The 15,571-nt window shown below is 37.1% G+C and overlaps 1 protein-coding gene across 2 annotated transcripts; it reads left to right on the top strand.

Moving 5' to 3' along the window:
• The first annotated feature begins 4,419 nt into the window (after window positions 1–4,419).
• On the top strand, window positions 4,420–15,054 carry zgc:194930 (uncharacterized protein LOC557813 homolog). 2 transcript variants are annotated; one of them, XM_027134341.2, is made up of 3 exons: window positions 4,420–4,669; window positions 10,722–10,774; window positions 13,001–15,054. In XM_027134341.2, exons 2-3 carry the CDS (start codon window positions 10,743–10,745, stop codon window positions 13,623–13,625), a joined length of 657 nt encoding a protein of 218 aa, XP_026990142.1. In that variant the 5' UTR covers window positions 4,420–4,669; window positions 10,722–10,742; the 3' UTR covers window positions 13,626–15,054. The 2 variants fall into 2 exon arrangements, with proteins under 2 accessions (XP_026990142.1, XP_026990145.1); XM_027134344.2 differs by lacking the exon at window positions 4,420–4,669 and adding an exon at window positions 7,664–7,761.
• The last annotated feature ends 517 nt before the right edge of the window (window positions 15,055–15,571 follow it).

The raw sequence follows: 15,571 nt of genomic DNA, 5'->3' as shown, positions 1-15,571 counted from the left end.
AGTATGAGGCCAAAAACATTGTGTGAAAGGTTGTTGAGATGTAACGTTACTAACACTAAGCATACAGTTACTCATACAGGGATAACCAGTAGAAAGACAAACATCCTTTTGGGTATGAGAGACATTACTTCTTGATTTTTAACTTTTTCTCATAAAAACTGACATGTATCATAGATGACTACATTCATACAGTCACTATTACTTAACAAACTTTATATACTCTTATATACAGTATCCATATATTATACTAATATATGGATACTGTATATAAGAGTATATAAAGTTTGTTAAGTAATAGTGACTGTATGACTGTATGACTACATTCATACAGTCACTATTACTTAACAAACTTTATATACTCTTATATACAGTATCCATATATTAGTATAATATATAATTATTTTAATTGGTCGAATATTTTTCTTCACTAAGAGTTAGACAATTAAATTCAAGTAAAAGAGCTAATGCCATTATCCACAATAATTACAGTTAAAGCACTGAGGGTAGTTTAGGTGTGGTGTGTTTACCTATGGTGTTTACCAAACCGGTCTTTTTTAAACAAAGTTTGAGAAAGACCACAGCAAATATTTTAAGCCGTTTGTTGATTTTAATAATAGATTGTGTTTTTCCACCACTATTTGCTTTGTAACTGTGTCCATTTATAAGACTATTACTTAGTTCTTGGTGCAAGTACAACTTGACCTTGTTTATGGTGTTGTCTGGTGTAAGAAATTTAAAGACAGATAGATATGTATGTAGAACACCATCGTTTTTTTTTTCTAAAATATGTATGTAGGATGGCAATAAAAAATCAGCTGCATTTAAAACTCATCGACTCATCTCTCCAAACACACACACTTACCTTAGTGTAAGGTATCTTGTTTCTGGGCTTTGTGTTGGTGGAATCATGTTTAGGGGATTTTCTGGTGACCAAGTGAACACACATCTATGAAATTTAATCTGTATATTTAATAAAAATAATTAACATACATTGTAAGTAAAGAAATAAAACGTGACAGTTAGTGATGTGATAGGTAAATAAGCAATAAGTAAATGATCAATTAAAAGGTGGTGTGATACGTCTCAATGGAAAGAGGACTGCTTTATTTCTTTTTTACCACTGTAATTTGCCAATGATTATAGTTTTAGGCAGGCCTTTATAGTTAGATTTAATGGAGTGGAACAGTTAGATTCAATGGAGTGGAACATTCATGAAAGAATTTAGTACTTGTTATCACTTATGTTATAGCACCTATAAAATGTAGCTCCACTACCAATTGCTTTGTCTTGTTAATAACGGTGTTGGGAAACTTACTGTTACAAAGTGCTGAAGGTGCATTCATTATCAGATTCAGATGAGGTACTGTCATACCTGTCCCTGTGATTGAGTTGAATGAGCAGTTTCCTTACTACTGCTACTACTACTACTACTACTACTACTACTACTACTACTACTACTACTACTACTGCTACTACAGGAGCATTGTTACAGTATAGAAAATTAATAAATATCTTGTTACTAAGCATATTTGAGAATTGATCAACACTGTTGTATAATATACAAACAATATGCCCTGTATTGAGTGAACATTTGTAATCCTTTTATAACACTAGCCTAAGGGTGGCATAGTTAAGAGGAACACAAATATTATTTCCAATTATATCATCTGGTGAGTCACACTGAATTGACACAGATACAAATACAGATACTGATCTACATAAAATTTTGCTTGAATAGATTTATATCTACAAACTAAAAAAGCCACAAAAAGTTTGCTTTAGCAAAAAAGTGAAGCAAAAGTTTAATTAAGGCATTTTCAACTGAAACATCAATGGCTAATGCTTCCAAGGTTGAAACCAAAGTAGATTCAGGATGTCCATGAAAGATATTTACACATGTCTAAAAGAGCTCAGATTCACACACACACACACACGCACGCACACACACACACACACACACACACACACACACACACACACACACACACACACACACACACACACACACACACACACACGCAATGTGATGAAATCAAACAAAACTATAGACAGAGCCTGACCACTTTTATGTTAAAAAATATTTTTACATACAATTAACAAAATTTGTTAAGTAACAGCACCAGATAGACAAGCTAAGGTAAACGAGAGAAAACAGATCTTATCAGCACCTGAATAAACACCTGAATATTTCCATTTGTAGTGTTGTGGTTCCCCTTCGTACCCACAATGAATTGGTGGCTTCTCTAAAATCTAATAGGATACATATAGTTACAAGAGTGAGAAATGTAGGCATGAACAAGGGTCAGGTTAAGAGGACAAAAAGGCTGGTTCTGCCCTGGGCTTTGGTTTAACAGGACCTGCAATGTACTGTACTAGAAAGCTAAATATGAACTCAATACTATACCAGAGATGTCTTATACAGCACTTTTTAACATATCTGTGCAGGTTGTTTATCCTTGTTTATCTATTTCTCATTGTTGTTATGGCTACACGTTGATGTACTGGCATATTTAAAAAAAACAACAACAAAGCAATCATTTCATCTAAGAGCCTACAACCTCATATACTACATCTCACTTGATTTCGTTACCGTCCATTTTTTTAAACGACCTTTAAAATCTCATCGTAGTGAGGTTAATTGTTTTAATTGTTAATTCATTACAATGCCCTATTCTTGATATCCTTCTAATTTTCCAAAAATCCAGACCACTTTTTATGGCTTTTCACATTTGTTTACTGTGACTAAGTGAATCATTACCTAGTTTGCTGTTCGTAGACCAAAGAATACCTAGAATAATTCAAGTGAATACTCAGAATAATTGAGCACCCACCCCACCCCCCATTGAGAAGCATTTGTATTAATATTGTCTCTGTTTGCCCTAAGAGTGTGCTTTCAAAATGGGCCCATATACAATTGCCAGTTTATTGGTGCATCGATGTTACACCTACATTTATTACAATATTTTTTATTTTTTTAATTGGGTGCATGTACACCAACCGCACTGGTCTCACCACTCTGTGACACTGAATGAAAATGTCATGGTATTGTGCATGCCATGTAATAATCACAGTAGCTTTGTATTTCTTTACAGAGTAAAAAGAGAGAGGTGCTAAAGTCAGTAGTTGTATATTTACAAAAGGCACCTGGGCTAGCTGTAGCTAATATAATATCTAATGTACAATATATTGCCAAAGTATATTATGTACACCCTGAACAAGACTTCCTTATAATAATTTATACTTTTCTTGGAAAGCCATCCACTAGATCTGGCACTGTGGCTATGTGGATTTGCCATTCACCTCCAAGAGCATTACTGAGGTCAGGCACTGCATTCCAGTTCATCCCAAACTTCTTTAGTGTGGTTTAGTTCAAAGCTCCGTGCGGGCAACTTGAGTTCTTCCACTCCAACATTGGTAAATCATATCTTCATTGAACTCCCTTTGTGCACAGGTGTTTGGGCCTCTGAGATCCAGTCCAGGGAAATTAGAATGCTACAGCATTCAAAGGACATCCTAGACAATTGTCTGATTCAATCTTTGTGCCAACAGTTTGGGGAAGACCCACATATGGGTGTCAATCTAGGTGTCATCAAATGTTCAGTTTTAAAGTGCAGCTACTGGCTCAATACAATTTAAAAAAAAGCTGTAGACTTGATTGTTTATTCTAGCATAGTATGACCATCTACTAGCTGCCAAAACACAGGCCAAGCTGATCAAGCTGGTACACTATATTTAGCAGTTATGTAGTTCTGGTAAAATTCAAGCATGTTTTTTTTACTACTTATGTTTATCACTATACTGTGCACAGGTTATCTAACACACACAGCATTAAAGTGTTAAGAAACACTTCCACTTACTGGACAATAACTTACCAACGGAGAAGGTGGATACCAGTTTGATCAGACTGGACCAGGCTTGGCAGCTGGTAAACTGTCATGTCACATTTTTTCTTTCAGCAGGGATGACAGGATGACCTGTTAAAAGGTATTTTTTAAGGATTTAAATAGTTTCCAAGGATGATTTATTTATTTATTTATTTTTTGCTTTTTAAAATGGCTGGTTCTGGAAGAGAAATCATATGCTGTAAACATACATAATATGTAACAGGCCTACTATAACAGGACTACTATACCACTATACTACTAGCTAGCCTTGTGCACTGTCTCTGTGGTGTGTGTCTTATTTATAAGCTTAACTATAACTATTGCAGTGTGTCTGCTGCTTAAAACTCTTTCCGATCACAAGTATTATGTCATCGCAGAGACACCTGAAACGTTTTTTTGTTATTGGTCAGGTCTGACAGAGGAGACAGGACTGGATCTGAAAGTCAAATACGCGCCATAGAAGAGCTGACACAACAGGAACGTCCCTCTGGCAAGCAAAACACACACGCACGCACGCACGCACGCACACACACACACACACACACACACACACACACACACACACACACACACACACCCGCGCGCGCAGACGCCCAACTCTGTCCTTGTGTCAACAAAATCTACTGCCATGCTCGTTAGTTCTAGGAGAAGCCTTTGGACTACTTCATGTCTCTTTTTTTTTACTTAGGAGACTTACAGTTTGGGGAAATAAATGAATACTGGAGTTATCTGTGAAAATACGGCACCTCCGGCAAACACCTGCCACACCTTCAGCACTCTAACAGGTAAAAGCTTTATGTTTGTAATGGCTGCATTGTTCAGACCATAGGGTCTTTCTCGGAAGGTCCCGGAAAGAAAAACGAAAAAAAAAACAAAACAAAAAACGAGTACAATAGAACATTTTAAAGCGGTGGACTTGTATGAGCCTTTGAGAAACACTTCCTCACCTGTTGCGCTTAACGTTTGGCGCATTTACTCTGTTTTATGTGTTGAAACCTGGTCATAAAGCTCTTATTGTTTGTTCCTCATGAAGAAACTAGTCTGTGGTGTTAACCACCTTAACCAGGTGGACAACTGGTTTATTTTGGTGTCATCTTCGTTTAGTTTCGCTTCGCATGTTGTATAAACTAAACTATATCATATATAAACTACCTCGTGAGCAGGATATAAATTGTTTACATGTATATATAGGTAATATTTAAATATAAATAAAATATAGGTGATATTTATATATATAAAACAGTATATAAAATATATTCAGATAACTGAGAAGGTGTTGCACAGGAGGTTCCTGGTGGTTCAGTAAACAGGTGCTGGCTGGATAAAGAGAGATTTTGTTGCTGTAAAATATCCAAACATTATTGCCTCAATAAGGTTTTCCACATGTTTACTCCAAGTATAATTTTGATAACATGTTAATAGTAATCTTAAATAATAAATTGTAATTAGCAAGGTGATGCCATTACCTAACATTCTTTCCAAGGCTAAGTCTGTTGCTTAGAATTAAATATAGTCTAGGATTATTCTAATCTATAAATCGATTCGAACATAAATATATAATAAGGGTTGATTATATATATAAGGACTGATCACCCATTTATATGACTGTGGAAAGCAGTTTGTCAGGATGTTTACAGTTGGAGGCTTTGTTTACAGTCTCATAGGTAATGAGGTGTGGTCGCCATGAGCCGAGCAACAACAATACTCTTCATGAAAGTGGAATTAGTATTAAGCATCATTGTTACAAACCTTCTTGGATGCTTGACATGCATTCGTATGGGCGTAACCTGTAACCAGATTTGCATGCTTTCCTTCTAATAATACGTTGTATAAAATAATATATACACTTTGATATATTTTAGGACTATAAAATGTTCGTCTCGTGCATGTATTTTTTTTGTTAGGTTGCTCACCAAAATGAAAAGGAAGAAAGATTTTAATCAATGGCACAGGGAAGAATACTCAATCAATATTTGATTATATATCTGGTTTGTTTGCTATCTATCTAACAAAACTGAGCAGTGTCTGACATTTACCATCATCTAAGACTGGGTTTTATACATCTTTATTCATACTGACTGTTTCTACAACTGTGTTTGTTAAACTGGCTCTGTATCTAACGATCTTTATAGTCTGATAGCCATGGCAACATAAATGGAAAAAGTCAAATAAATGGAAATATTTCTGTTTAGGTGAAATGTATTGCAGGATTTGAAAGTTGTGTGTCATCTTACAAATGAAAGAGAAAAACTATTAAGGAAAACCAGGTTTTTAATATTTTTTTTTTCCTTGGATACAGCAACATCCAGCAAGTTTTCTCAGGCCGCCATTAATCTATCATATCACATCTTCCTTAATGTCATTAAAGAGATTAGTATAAAAATAGGAAAAGTAAATAATAAAATACCAAGGTTGAAGAATTTATTATGGACTAAAAGACACCTATACAGTATATGTACATGTACTCCAGGACACAAACAATTTTTTTCTAACAGCTAAATTGGAATGACTGGGTTCAAGAATTATGCAAAATATATTTGCAGAAAAACTAAACAGCCACTAATCAAATACAGACACATATCCTCCTCTCTGTTTGTCTGTCTTCCCTTTAGATTCCCTTTATTGTTCCAAAATAAGCTTGCCAGTGTGAGCAGACTCCACATAGTGTTTTGCATAAAAGCTTTTTTGAGACTTGTGGATTTACTTTATGGAAAGTGAACAGAGATTATTATGTCTTATGAAATCATCTCTACATGACAAAAAACAGTCCACAACGTCCACTTTGTCCCTGAAACCTGCCGCATTCCGGTGTCCCCAAAACAGTGTCACACATAATATCTACCATTGTTAATCAATTATAAAGAGACCTTTCAAATACAGATTGTTGAATCATGCTAACTGTGACGCTACAACCAGCATGCAAATGCGAATCAAATGAAGACCAGTCAACAGCTTTCGTTTGCGTGCTAGTCTGTGACAATTCTTTTGTGTTTGAAGAAAAAAAAAAATAATAATCAAGACATCGAACAACCAGGATCATAAATAAATAGATTAATCACTTCGATCACGATCACGATCACGAAAGTCAGCTGAGCGATGTTCTCCTAAAGCATCGTTTCTATCTGTGGAACAGGTTTAGAGTTAGAACATATCAAACATAATATATGGAGTAATAAAATAATGTTTAAATAATAATGTAAGTGCTATGTTTCATATAAAATGTTTTTATTTAACGAAGCAGCCTGATGGCCAGCACTGTGGCACAGCTGGTATCATCACTGCCTCACAAACCCAAGTACATGGTTCAGTCTTGAGTTACTTGGGTTACTTTCTGTTTTGCGTTTCTGTACGTGTTCCTCCTGTGTCCATGTTGGATTTCTCTAAGTTCCCTTGTGTCCTCCCACTTCCCTCCATTGCCACTAGGTATGAATGAGTAGTCCAGGTTTCAGCATGGCGGTTAGAGACATATGTTTGTTCAACATATCAAAATATGTGATACATGTTTTGACACAGAACGGACCAGCTTTGATGTTTATAGACAAAGTCAACGATCCCTTTTGTGTATCAAATTTGCTGATGTTTACACAAAGCATTGCTAATGAACGACCTTTGTTTCGTATATGTTTATCAGTCAATTAGGTGGCATGGTCTTTCTCAAGAGACTTTGTGATATACACTGTTTAATCGTGAAACCTTCACTATAGCAACCAACGGCACGGAAACAAACACCATATCTGCTCTGTGCACCTGTTTGATTTCTAAAGCTTCGGTTCACTGGATTGAGTTGCAGCCACAAGCTACAGCCTATAGACAGAGTGGAGAAGAGAAGGGATTGTGGGAGGGGCAGAAGAACAGACAGAAGGACACACAGATCAGGGTCAGACATTTTAATTTTTTAAAGTCAATCATAAACAGTGCGTGTTCACACACACTAAAAAAGGTTTCTCACCTTTCTGCAATGTCATATTCTAATTGAGTGCAATGATATAAGACCATTTCAGGAATATTTATGTTTCCTAACACTGATTTACATCTTATGTGCTAGGCTTTGTACTAGCTTGTGGGCTGGTAGATTAGCAAAGCAAGTTATCTGTACTAGCTCTGTTCACTCATCAAGGGCATAGACGACCGGATAATGACAGGTTAATGTGAACCCTTTTCTCAAATTATTGTGCACCAAGCAGTAAATGGTGAAACCACTGAATGTAGGAACATTTTTATTTATTTATTTATTTATTTTTGGATTAATCGCTTTAGTGCGTACATCATTTGCATAGAAGTGAGAAAACGCAGATTCAAGGCGCTTGTCACACTGGCGCACTGTAGCTTGCCGGTGACACTGAAGTCATGGCTCCATGTTACACACGTACATGTATGGTCACCTGGTAATGTGTATGCACTTTAGGGTTAGGTGCACCTGTATGATGGGACTCTGTTGTCTCGTTACACAAACAAACATTTGAGAAACACCAAAGGTTGTCATTTTAAGAAACCGCAGACTAATCTCTAAATAGATTTATATATATGCTACTTGAAAGTATTGAGCAACACATTTTCAGCCATAGACTTACTGCATAGGCTATTTTTATTCAAATCATGTTCATGCTATTTCAACATTTTTGAATAAAAACTCTTTATAATTGTTTTATTCAACCATTGTTCTTGTACATGTAGCCAAATATAATTTACTTTACTTACTCGTTTGTCATTAAATTGTCATTAAATTGCATCTGATTCTTAAATGTACTCCATTATAAGGTTTAGCCCTTTACTTATAAGGTTTAGCCCTCTAAATACATATAGAAAATAAGACCTTTTTTTAATGCTAGACACTTGTAACCAGACAGTACTGTACATTTTTAAAATAGAGAGTCGGTAAATAAGGTAAATGTAAAGCATAACTTCATTTGTGATGATGTAACTTCCCTCATTATTGTTTATTTTACAGTTAAAACAGTGCTTTATTCCCCATCCATACTAATGTTTGTAGAACAGTCACAAAGCTAGTTATGTTAGCTTCCATCACAACCCTTGCTTAATAAGTTAACAAGGCAAGTGGATGTTACTTAGAAACCAGAAAGAGCAAAGTCTTCTTTTCTGAAGAGTTTGCTATGACCGAAAACTTCCAGAAACATTCAGAAGAAAGTAAAATCTAAATTGTTAACTTTACATTAGCTCATAAGTACAAACCTGTTATTTGAGGAAATGGTCATTAATAGGTCATTAATAACCACATATTATGATCATAATGCCACTGGTTGTGCCCTTGTTCTGCTGCCTAATGCAGATTTTTTGAAGACCGTAGGAGAAAAGGTGATTTAATCCTCTGGTGTCCATCTGTCTATATGTCTGTCTGTCTTTCTGAGCTGTGTATGATGATGTAAAAAAAAAAATAATAATAATATAATAATAATAATAATAATAATAAAAATGTAAATTGTCCATGTGGCATATATCATAAGTTTATGCATATTTCAGTCACATTTTATTGTAACTAGTTTCACTTATAACACTGGTGTGTAGATTCGCAAACCAAAGGTGATGTAAAGCTGGTCTACTGACTTGTTACATGTCACTGGAGGATGCCACATAACAGCAGCCATCTTACTATATGCATTTTAGCACAGTCTAAAGCTCTTTGTCCTCTTTGACCAAACCCAGAACATTTATGTTTCATGCAGAGTCGCTGTGAGTCTACAGAATTTAGTAAGGACATATGGGTTTTGTAGAATGGAAGATACCAATATTGCTATTATGACCGGCATGATGCACTGTCTGGCCGGAGATGAGGAGGTGCACAGCTGCTGCAGTAATCCTCCTGTAATAACTAGCTCATACTACAGCCAATCGGACATGTGCTACTACACACGTCTGGAGTTTAATCATCACCTAGTCACTACATTTGCGTGTCTCTGCCATTTCTGTTTGTCTTTCAAAAGGCTTCGGTATTTGGATTTTTTTTATTTATTTTTTTTCAAAACTCGATTCAACAAATTTATATTCAGAAATCTCTAAACTGCCTCACATGACAAATTGGTACACTGCACAAATCTTTACGAATGATAAGGCACAAATATTCCTTTCCAACCACGCATCAGGAAGAAGGAAACAAGAAAGGGAGAAAAGACCAGCCGTGTCCTTGCTCTATCAGGACCTTTCACAGACTGCTCCATCAATTATTTACCTTTCATTTGGCCACAAAGAGCAGGAGAAATGGCATAGGCTGAATGGAAAAGAAAAAGGTCAGCACATCTTCAGCAATGTACGCAAACTAACCACGCAGGCGATACAGAGCCATCCGCAATGTCACACTTGCAAGTTTGTCTCTCTCTTTACTCAAGAGATTCAGAGCCCTGCCATGAACCTGGCAGAAGCATAGAACCATATGTCAAATCAATACTGGATGACACTGCCTCAGACTTAGAAAGGTGAAAGCATTGTGGCTGTAACCTGATGTTTTTTTGGCTCCCATCAATTTCTCCAGGTATAAAAATACTGTGGCTGAAAGGTTAGATGCGTTGGGCGGGACTTGTCTTCATGAATTCTGCCTTGGAGGGATGTAGATAGTGTGGTTTTTCACAAGTGCTGTCATGTCTGGTTAGGCGCTGAGGCTATGGTGATCATTGTCTTATTTCTGCTACTGGCATATCAGAGATGGAAACCCAAAGGGAGTTACTATGTTTACTCTCATTCTGACACCCATGTATTACTCCAGTAGAAATCCATCTTTACATCTTTTTCCTCCTTGTCCTCTATTAATGTATTGGCTTAAAAAAACGCATGATGAAAGTTGCCTGTGCCTAACAGATACCCTCCCTTGTCCCTTTTTCTGTCCAGCCCAGCGATCCAGCTGTCCAAATGGGGTGCAGATGCTGTTGCATGATGAAAAGGTAAGACTAGAGAAACAAACCCAAATTACTGTAACTCACTCTAGCCAAATGACAAACGCTCACTGTTGCCCTGCTGGAGTTTATAAATGTCACGACTGTCAGAGAGTCGAGTGGAGGAAGAAAAAACGTTGAAAAGCTGTTATTACTCTAAATATTGGTTGTTGTCAGCCAACAAATCAGCCGTGCAAAAGGGATCAGAATAGCTACCGCATTGCCTTTTTACTCTCTTTCTATATTTATCTTAGGGGATCTGTTCTGTCAGAAAGAAAGAGAAAAACAGTGTTGTAAACGCTTCATCTAAAGCACGACTGCTGACTATCGCTGGCACCGTTAATACGCTTTAAAACTATATCAAGAGCAAACCAGATGGTGAGGTATATGAAGAAAAAAATGGTATGAATGACACCTGGTGTATTATCATTGTATTATCAATTGTATTATAATTGTATTATCTGTGAATATAGCCCTGCTAAATACTCAGGTAGTGTATTATCTTTAAATGCTGCCAGGCTAAGAGGTCAACACGAGTGTTATTTTCCTGGTAGCTGACAGTGATTATGGCCTCTCTAGTGCTTTAGACTGTTATATTGTTAGTGCTCTGAATACGATAGTTTTGCCGGTTACGGTACAGATTCAATAGAAGGTGGACATAATGCCCAGCGTCAGACTTCTGGGCTTAGCTTGAGCTTATTAAATGGATTTCCTCATGCAAATACCATACAAACCTGATCCAGCGCACACACTTTTTTCCACATTTTACTTTTGGTTTAAACTCTTTCTCCTTACGATTCATATTACATGCCTCTTTTGTCTTTCCAAACATTTAATATTTCCTGTGAGGACTTCCACCCCCCACCTCCACCCCCAGAGGACTTTTTTGGGTTGTAGCCATTACTATATCAGATTCATGCAGGGTCTGTAAATATCTATTATCTATAACACGGTTCAATCTTGTTTGCTGTATGGAAATCATATTCTGCCCTTTTCTGCCCTATAGCAGTTATTGTGTTGTCATTTGGAAGGTTTTTGAAGGGAAACTTGACCGACTTTTGGTCAACACCTCATGTGTTTCTCTACCACCAATATTCCTTCATTTTGGCTTGTTTGTTTAGTTTTTGCAGACCTTTGCAGGTGGCTGCACTGGAATCAATTCAAGAATACAAGGAAACTGACATTTGTAAACGGACATGAAAATAATACTAGCCAGTCAACTGACTCGGTCAACTGGAACATTTTTAACATCTGCAAGCCTGTACTATAGATACTTTCCCCGCTAACAGAAGGCACCACCATCTTTCCATACAGACATAGAAAGCTGTAACTGTGCAGAAGGATTTTACTTGATAGGATCCAGCATGAGAGAATATATCTATTAATAAGATGAATTACAGCTCAGGTTTTGACATAGAAAATAAACTACGCATGAACGCACATGCAGGAAGATCACCGGATTTACACTGGCCAAGTCTGGTGTCTTCACCACTTGTTTACTGTGCTTAGCTCTGGGGAGTAATCTGTCTCCTTCTCCCACTCTATGCATCCATGGGTGCTTTTGTGGGCTTTCTGTTGGTGGAGGGTGTGAAGGGCAGGAGGAGCTTTACAGGAAATGTCTGACAGCTCTTATCATCATCCATAAATACACCCAGCTCCCTTCTGCAACACACACACGCACGCACGCACGCACACACACACACACACACACACACACACACACACACACACACACACAAGTTTCTCATCTCTCAGGAAACTATGCTGTTCTTGCATGTGGATTGGTTTGTGTTCCTTACAGGTGAGAAAATGTTGTTAGGCTTCTGAATATGATCCAGCATTATGAAAGACTCACTGAAAAAAGTCAATGAGGAAAAGAGAGACATACTCACAGAGCACAATAGTGGACTCAGTGCAGGGGACATTACTGCGTCAGAGAGTGCGTTTGCGTACCCAATGCAAATTTGGTGTGCAGTCAAATCTACTGGCTTGACTTATCAAGTTGTAAAAGAAGCAAATATCCACGCTTTTGTTTGCAGCAGTATGAGTTTGTCAGGGTTTCTTCCTTGATATAATGATTATTTCTGGATTGCTTTACATTGTGGCTCATACTTGTCAAGAAAGAATACTTGTTTAGCTTTATTATTATTATTATTATTATTATTATTATTATTATTATTATTATTATTATATGCTGCATTGGGTTCTTTATCCATCTCTCTGATTTTCTTATAGTTACATCCATGACCCTACAGACCCCGTAGAAGTCAATGGTCTGAAGCAGGATCCTTCGACTAATTCCTTATTCTCTTCCTACCAATTTCACGGAGAGTCAGGTGATGGAAAAAAACAAGGCTTCCACAATTTGGGCTACACCAGCAACAGCAACCTCAGCAAATCTGACATTGAAAACAATCACATAAACCAGTCTAGATCGAACCTACCCCAGTCAGCTGGGGGCAACTCTAGCCTGTATATTTTACAGCCAGATGGAGTGATCTCTTCAACCGTCCCTAGTGCTCCACCCTTGTGTCCTGTTACACCACTGGGCACAGAACCTGGGAAACAAACAGAGAGGTTCAGAGATTCGGGCCTGGGGAACGGGTCTGATGGTTATTTGTGCAGAACAGAACAGGAAGAGGAAGGAAGACATGGAGCAAGGGACACGGCAGACGAGGAGAGCGTCATATCAGTGGATATCCATACTAGCAGCACAAGCCTCTCCTCGGCTGACACCAAGCTCATGAAAGCAGGGTCGAAGGAAAAAGACACAGAGGACTCTGTGAGCGTCACAGACTCTATGGTGGCGGAAGCACTCGCTGCCTTGGAGGCAGCCACTGCAGGGGAGGAGTATGAGTAAGAACTGGAGCATACCACCTGTCATGGCACCAGGACCTGACACGAATGAACACCATATATGGCCAAAAAAAAATCTATTTTTCTTTATATATGTTTAATTCACAAAATCTTCATGAAGGATGTTTTTAAAATGAAGTTTTAAACAGACTCCCACATGTTTACAGTTCTTACTGTATATAAACTGAAGATATAATATGAATATATTCTACCAAGCATTTTGGTAGCATGGAGTGTATGGGCTGTTACTTTCTGAACCTTTCTCTGTGCCTTTTATAGTCTATGCAAATCCATACTACTGTGATAAACTTTGAATTATTATTTTAGTTGACAATATGCAATATTCTCTAACTTCCCGATGACACTATAAGCCTGAGAGGCTGAGACACCGCTGAAGCAAGTTACCATGCAAATGTCCGATAGGCTCAGAAAAACATATATTCATAAAAAATAATAATAAAAAAAGACACTAGTTTTCATCCTTCCCAAAATGTGAAGACTTTTAAATGGAAACAGGGTTTTGACCAGGAACAACCTCCTCATGGAGAGAGCTTTATTCTCAAAATGTTTGCAGATTAAGCCAAAGCCGTACACTTGTTGTCTTATTTTAGTTTTAATTGAGCAGTTCTAATCAGGCTGTTGTATCACATCACATCATCCATTTACAACCAAAATCTTGATTCCACTATGGTGTGTAAAAAAAAAAAAAAAAGCTGTCGACTAGGAGTCGAAGTGAGCATCTGTCTGACATTCACCATAAATACTAGTTAGCACTGCCTGTCTAGTAACTTTAGTAGCTTTAACAAAACCACTGAGAACTGCTGGTAAAACAACAGCACAGTTTCCACAGTGACACCTACATTTCATGAAGAACTGTTATTATAGAGCTAACTGCCATGACTTTATTTATGCAATTGACAAACCTTGGGCCAATGACAGTAGTTGACCTAAAATATAATAAATGAATAAATCTGAGTTGTGAAAATATGGTTAACTCCGTGAGGCTCAAGACTTCAGCTGGTGACTTTATGTGAGGAAGGACTTTGAAACGATGATGAAGAAGAAGCACAGTAAAACACTTTGCTCAATCTAGCAGGTTAATGTGATCTTATATTATCAGCCATACCAGTTTCTCAAATGCTGCTTTTGTAAGCTTGTATGTCAATGAAGGTTAAACTTTCAGTTGTAAAGGATTCTGAAAGTGTGGACTATGTTTGTTATAGTACAGCCAAAAAACTTATCTTTTGCAAAATGTATATATGTAAATGTGCGGTCACTGTTTCTTCTATGATATTTATTGTCTTTCATGTTGAGATCAATACAGATGTGTATTTTCAAATGTTTTGTAATTTTCAAAATCTGATCCACTTAATTAATTTAACAAGAGATAAAAGAAAAAAAATAATAATAATAAAGCACAATGCTTGTGATCATGACTCGTCTTGTTAGTAATCTAGTGATATTTCACCAGACCTCACTTCCAGACAGCAAGAGACAGATGTGCACGTGTGATTGTGCAGACGTCCGGATGCTTAAATCAGAAAAAATAAGAACTAAGCCAATTTAAAAAAAGGTTATAGTCAATTAATACTAGAGAATTCTTTATAGATTCAAAGAAATAAAAGGCCACTAACTGTAATACAACATTACTGTAGGGCCTTTGGTAGCCTAGTGGTTAAGGTGTTGAGCTACCAATTGGAAGGTTGTGAGTTCGATCCCAGGGCTGCCATTGTTGGGCCCCTGAGCAAGGCCCTTAACTCTCAATTGCTCAGCTGTATAAAAATGAGATAATGTAAATCGCTCTGGATAAGAGCGTCTGCCAAATGCTGTAAATGTAAATGACAACTTATCAGATAATCTGCCACAGCACGGCCCTGATTTGAAGTTTCAAAATTAAGGCAAAATAAGTATCTGCTGTGTGTCACTTGTGGAAGCACTCTGCTATAAATT

Source organism: Tachysurus fulvidraco, chromosome 1 (assembly GCF_022655615.1).
Source record: "Tachysurus fulvidraco isolate hzauxx_2018 chromosome 1, HZAU_PFXX_2.0, whole genome shotgun sequence".
In the NCBI taxonomy this organism is placed as follows: domain Eukaryota; kingdom Metazoa; phylum Chordata; class Actinopteri; order Siluriformes; family Bagridae; genus Tachysurus; species Tachysurus fulvidraco.
This window is presented reverse-complemented; position numbering and strand designations above follow the sequence as displayed.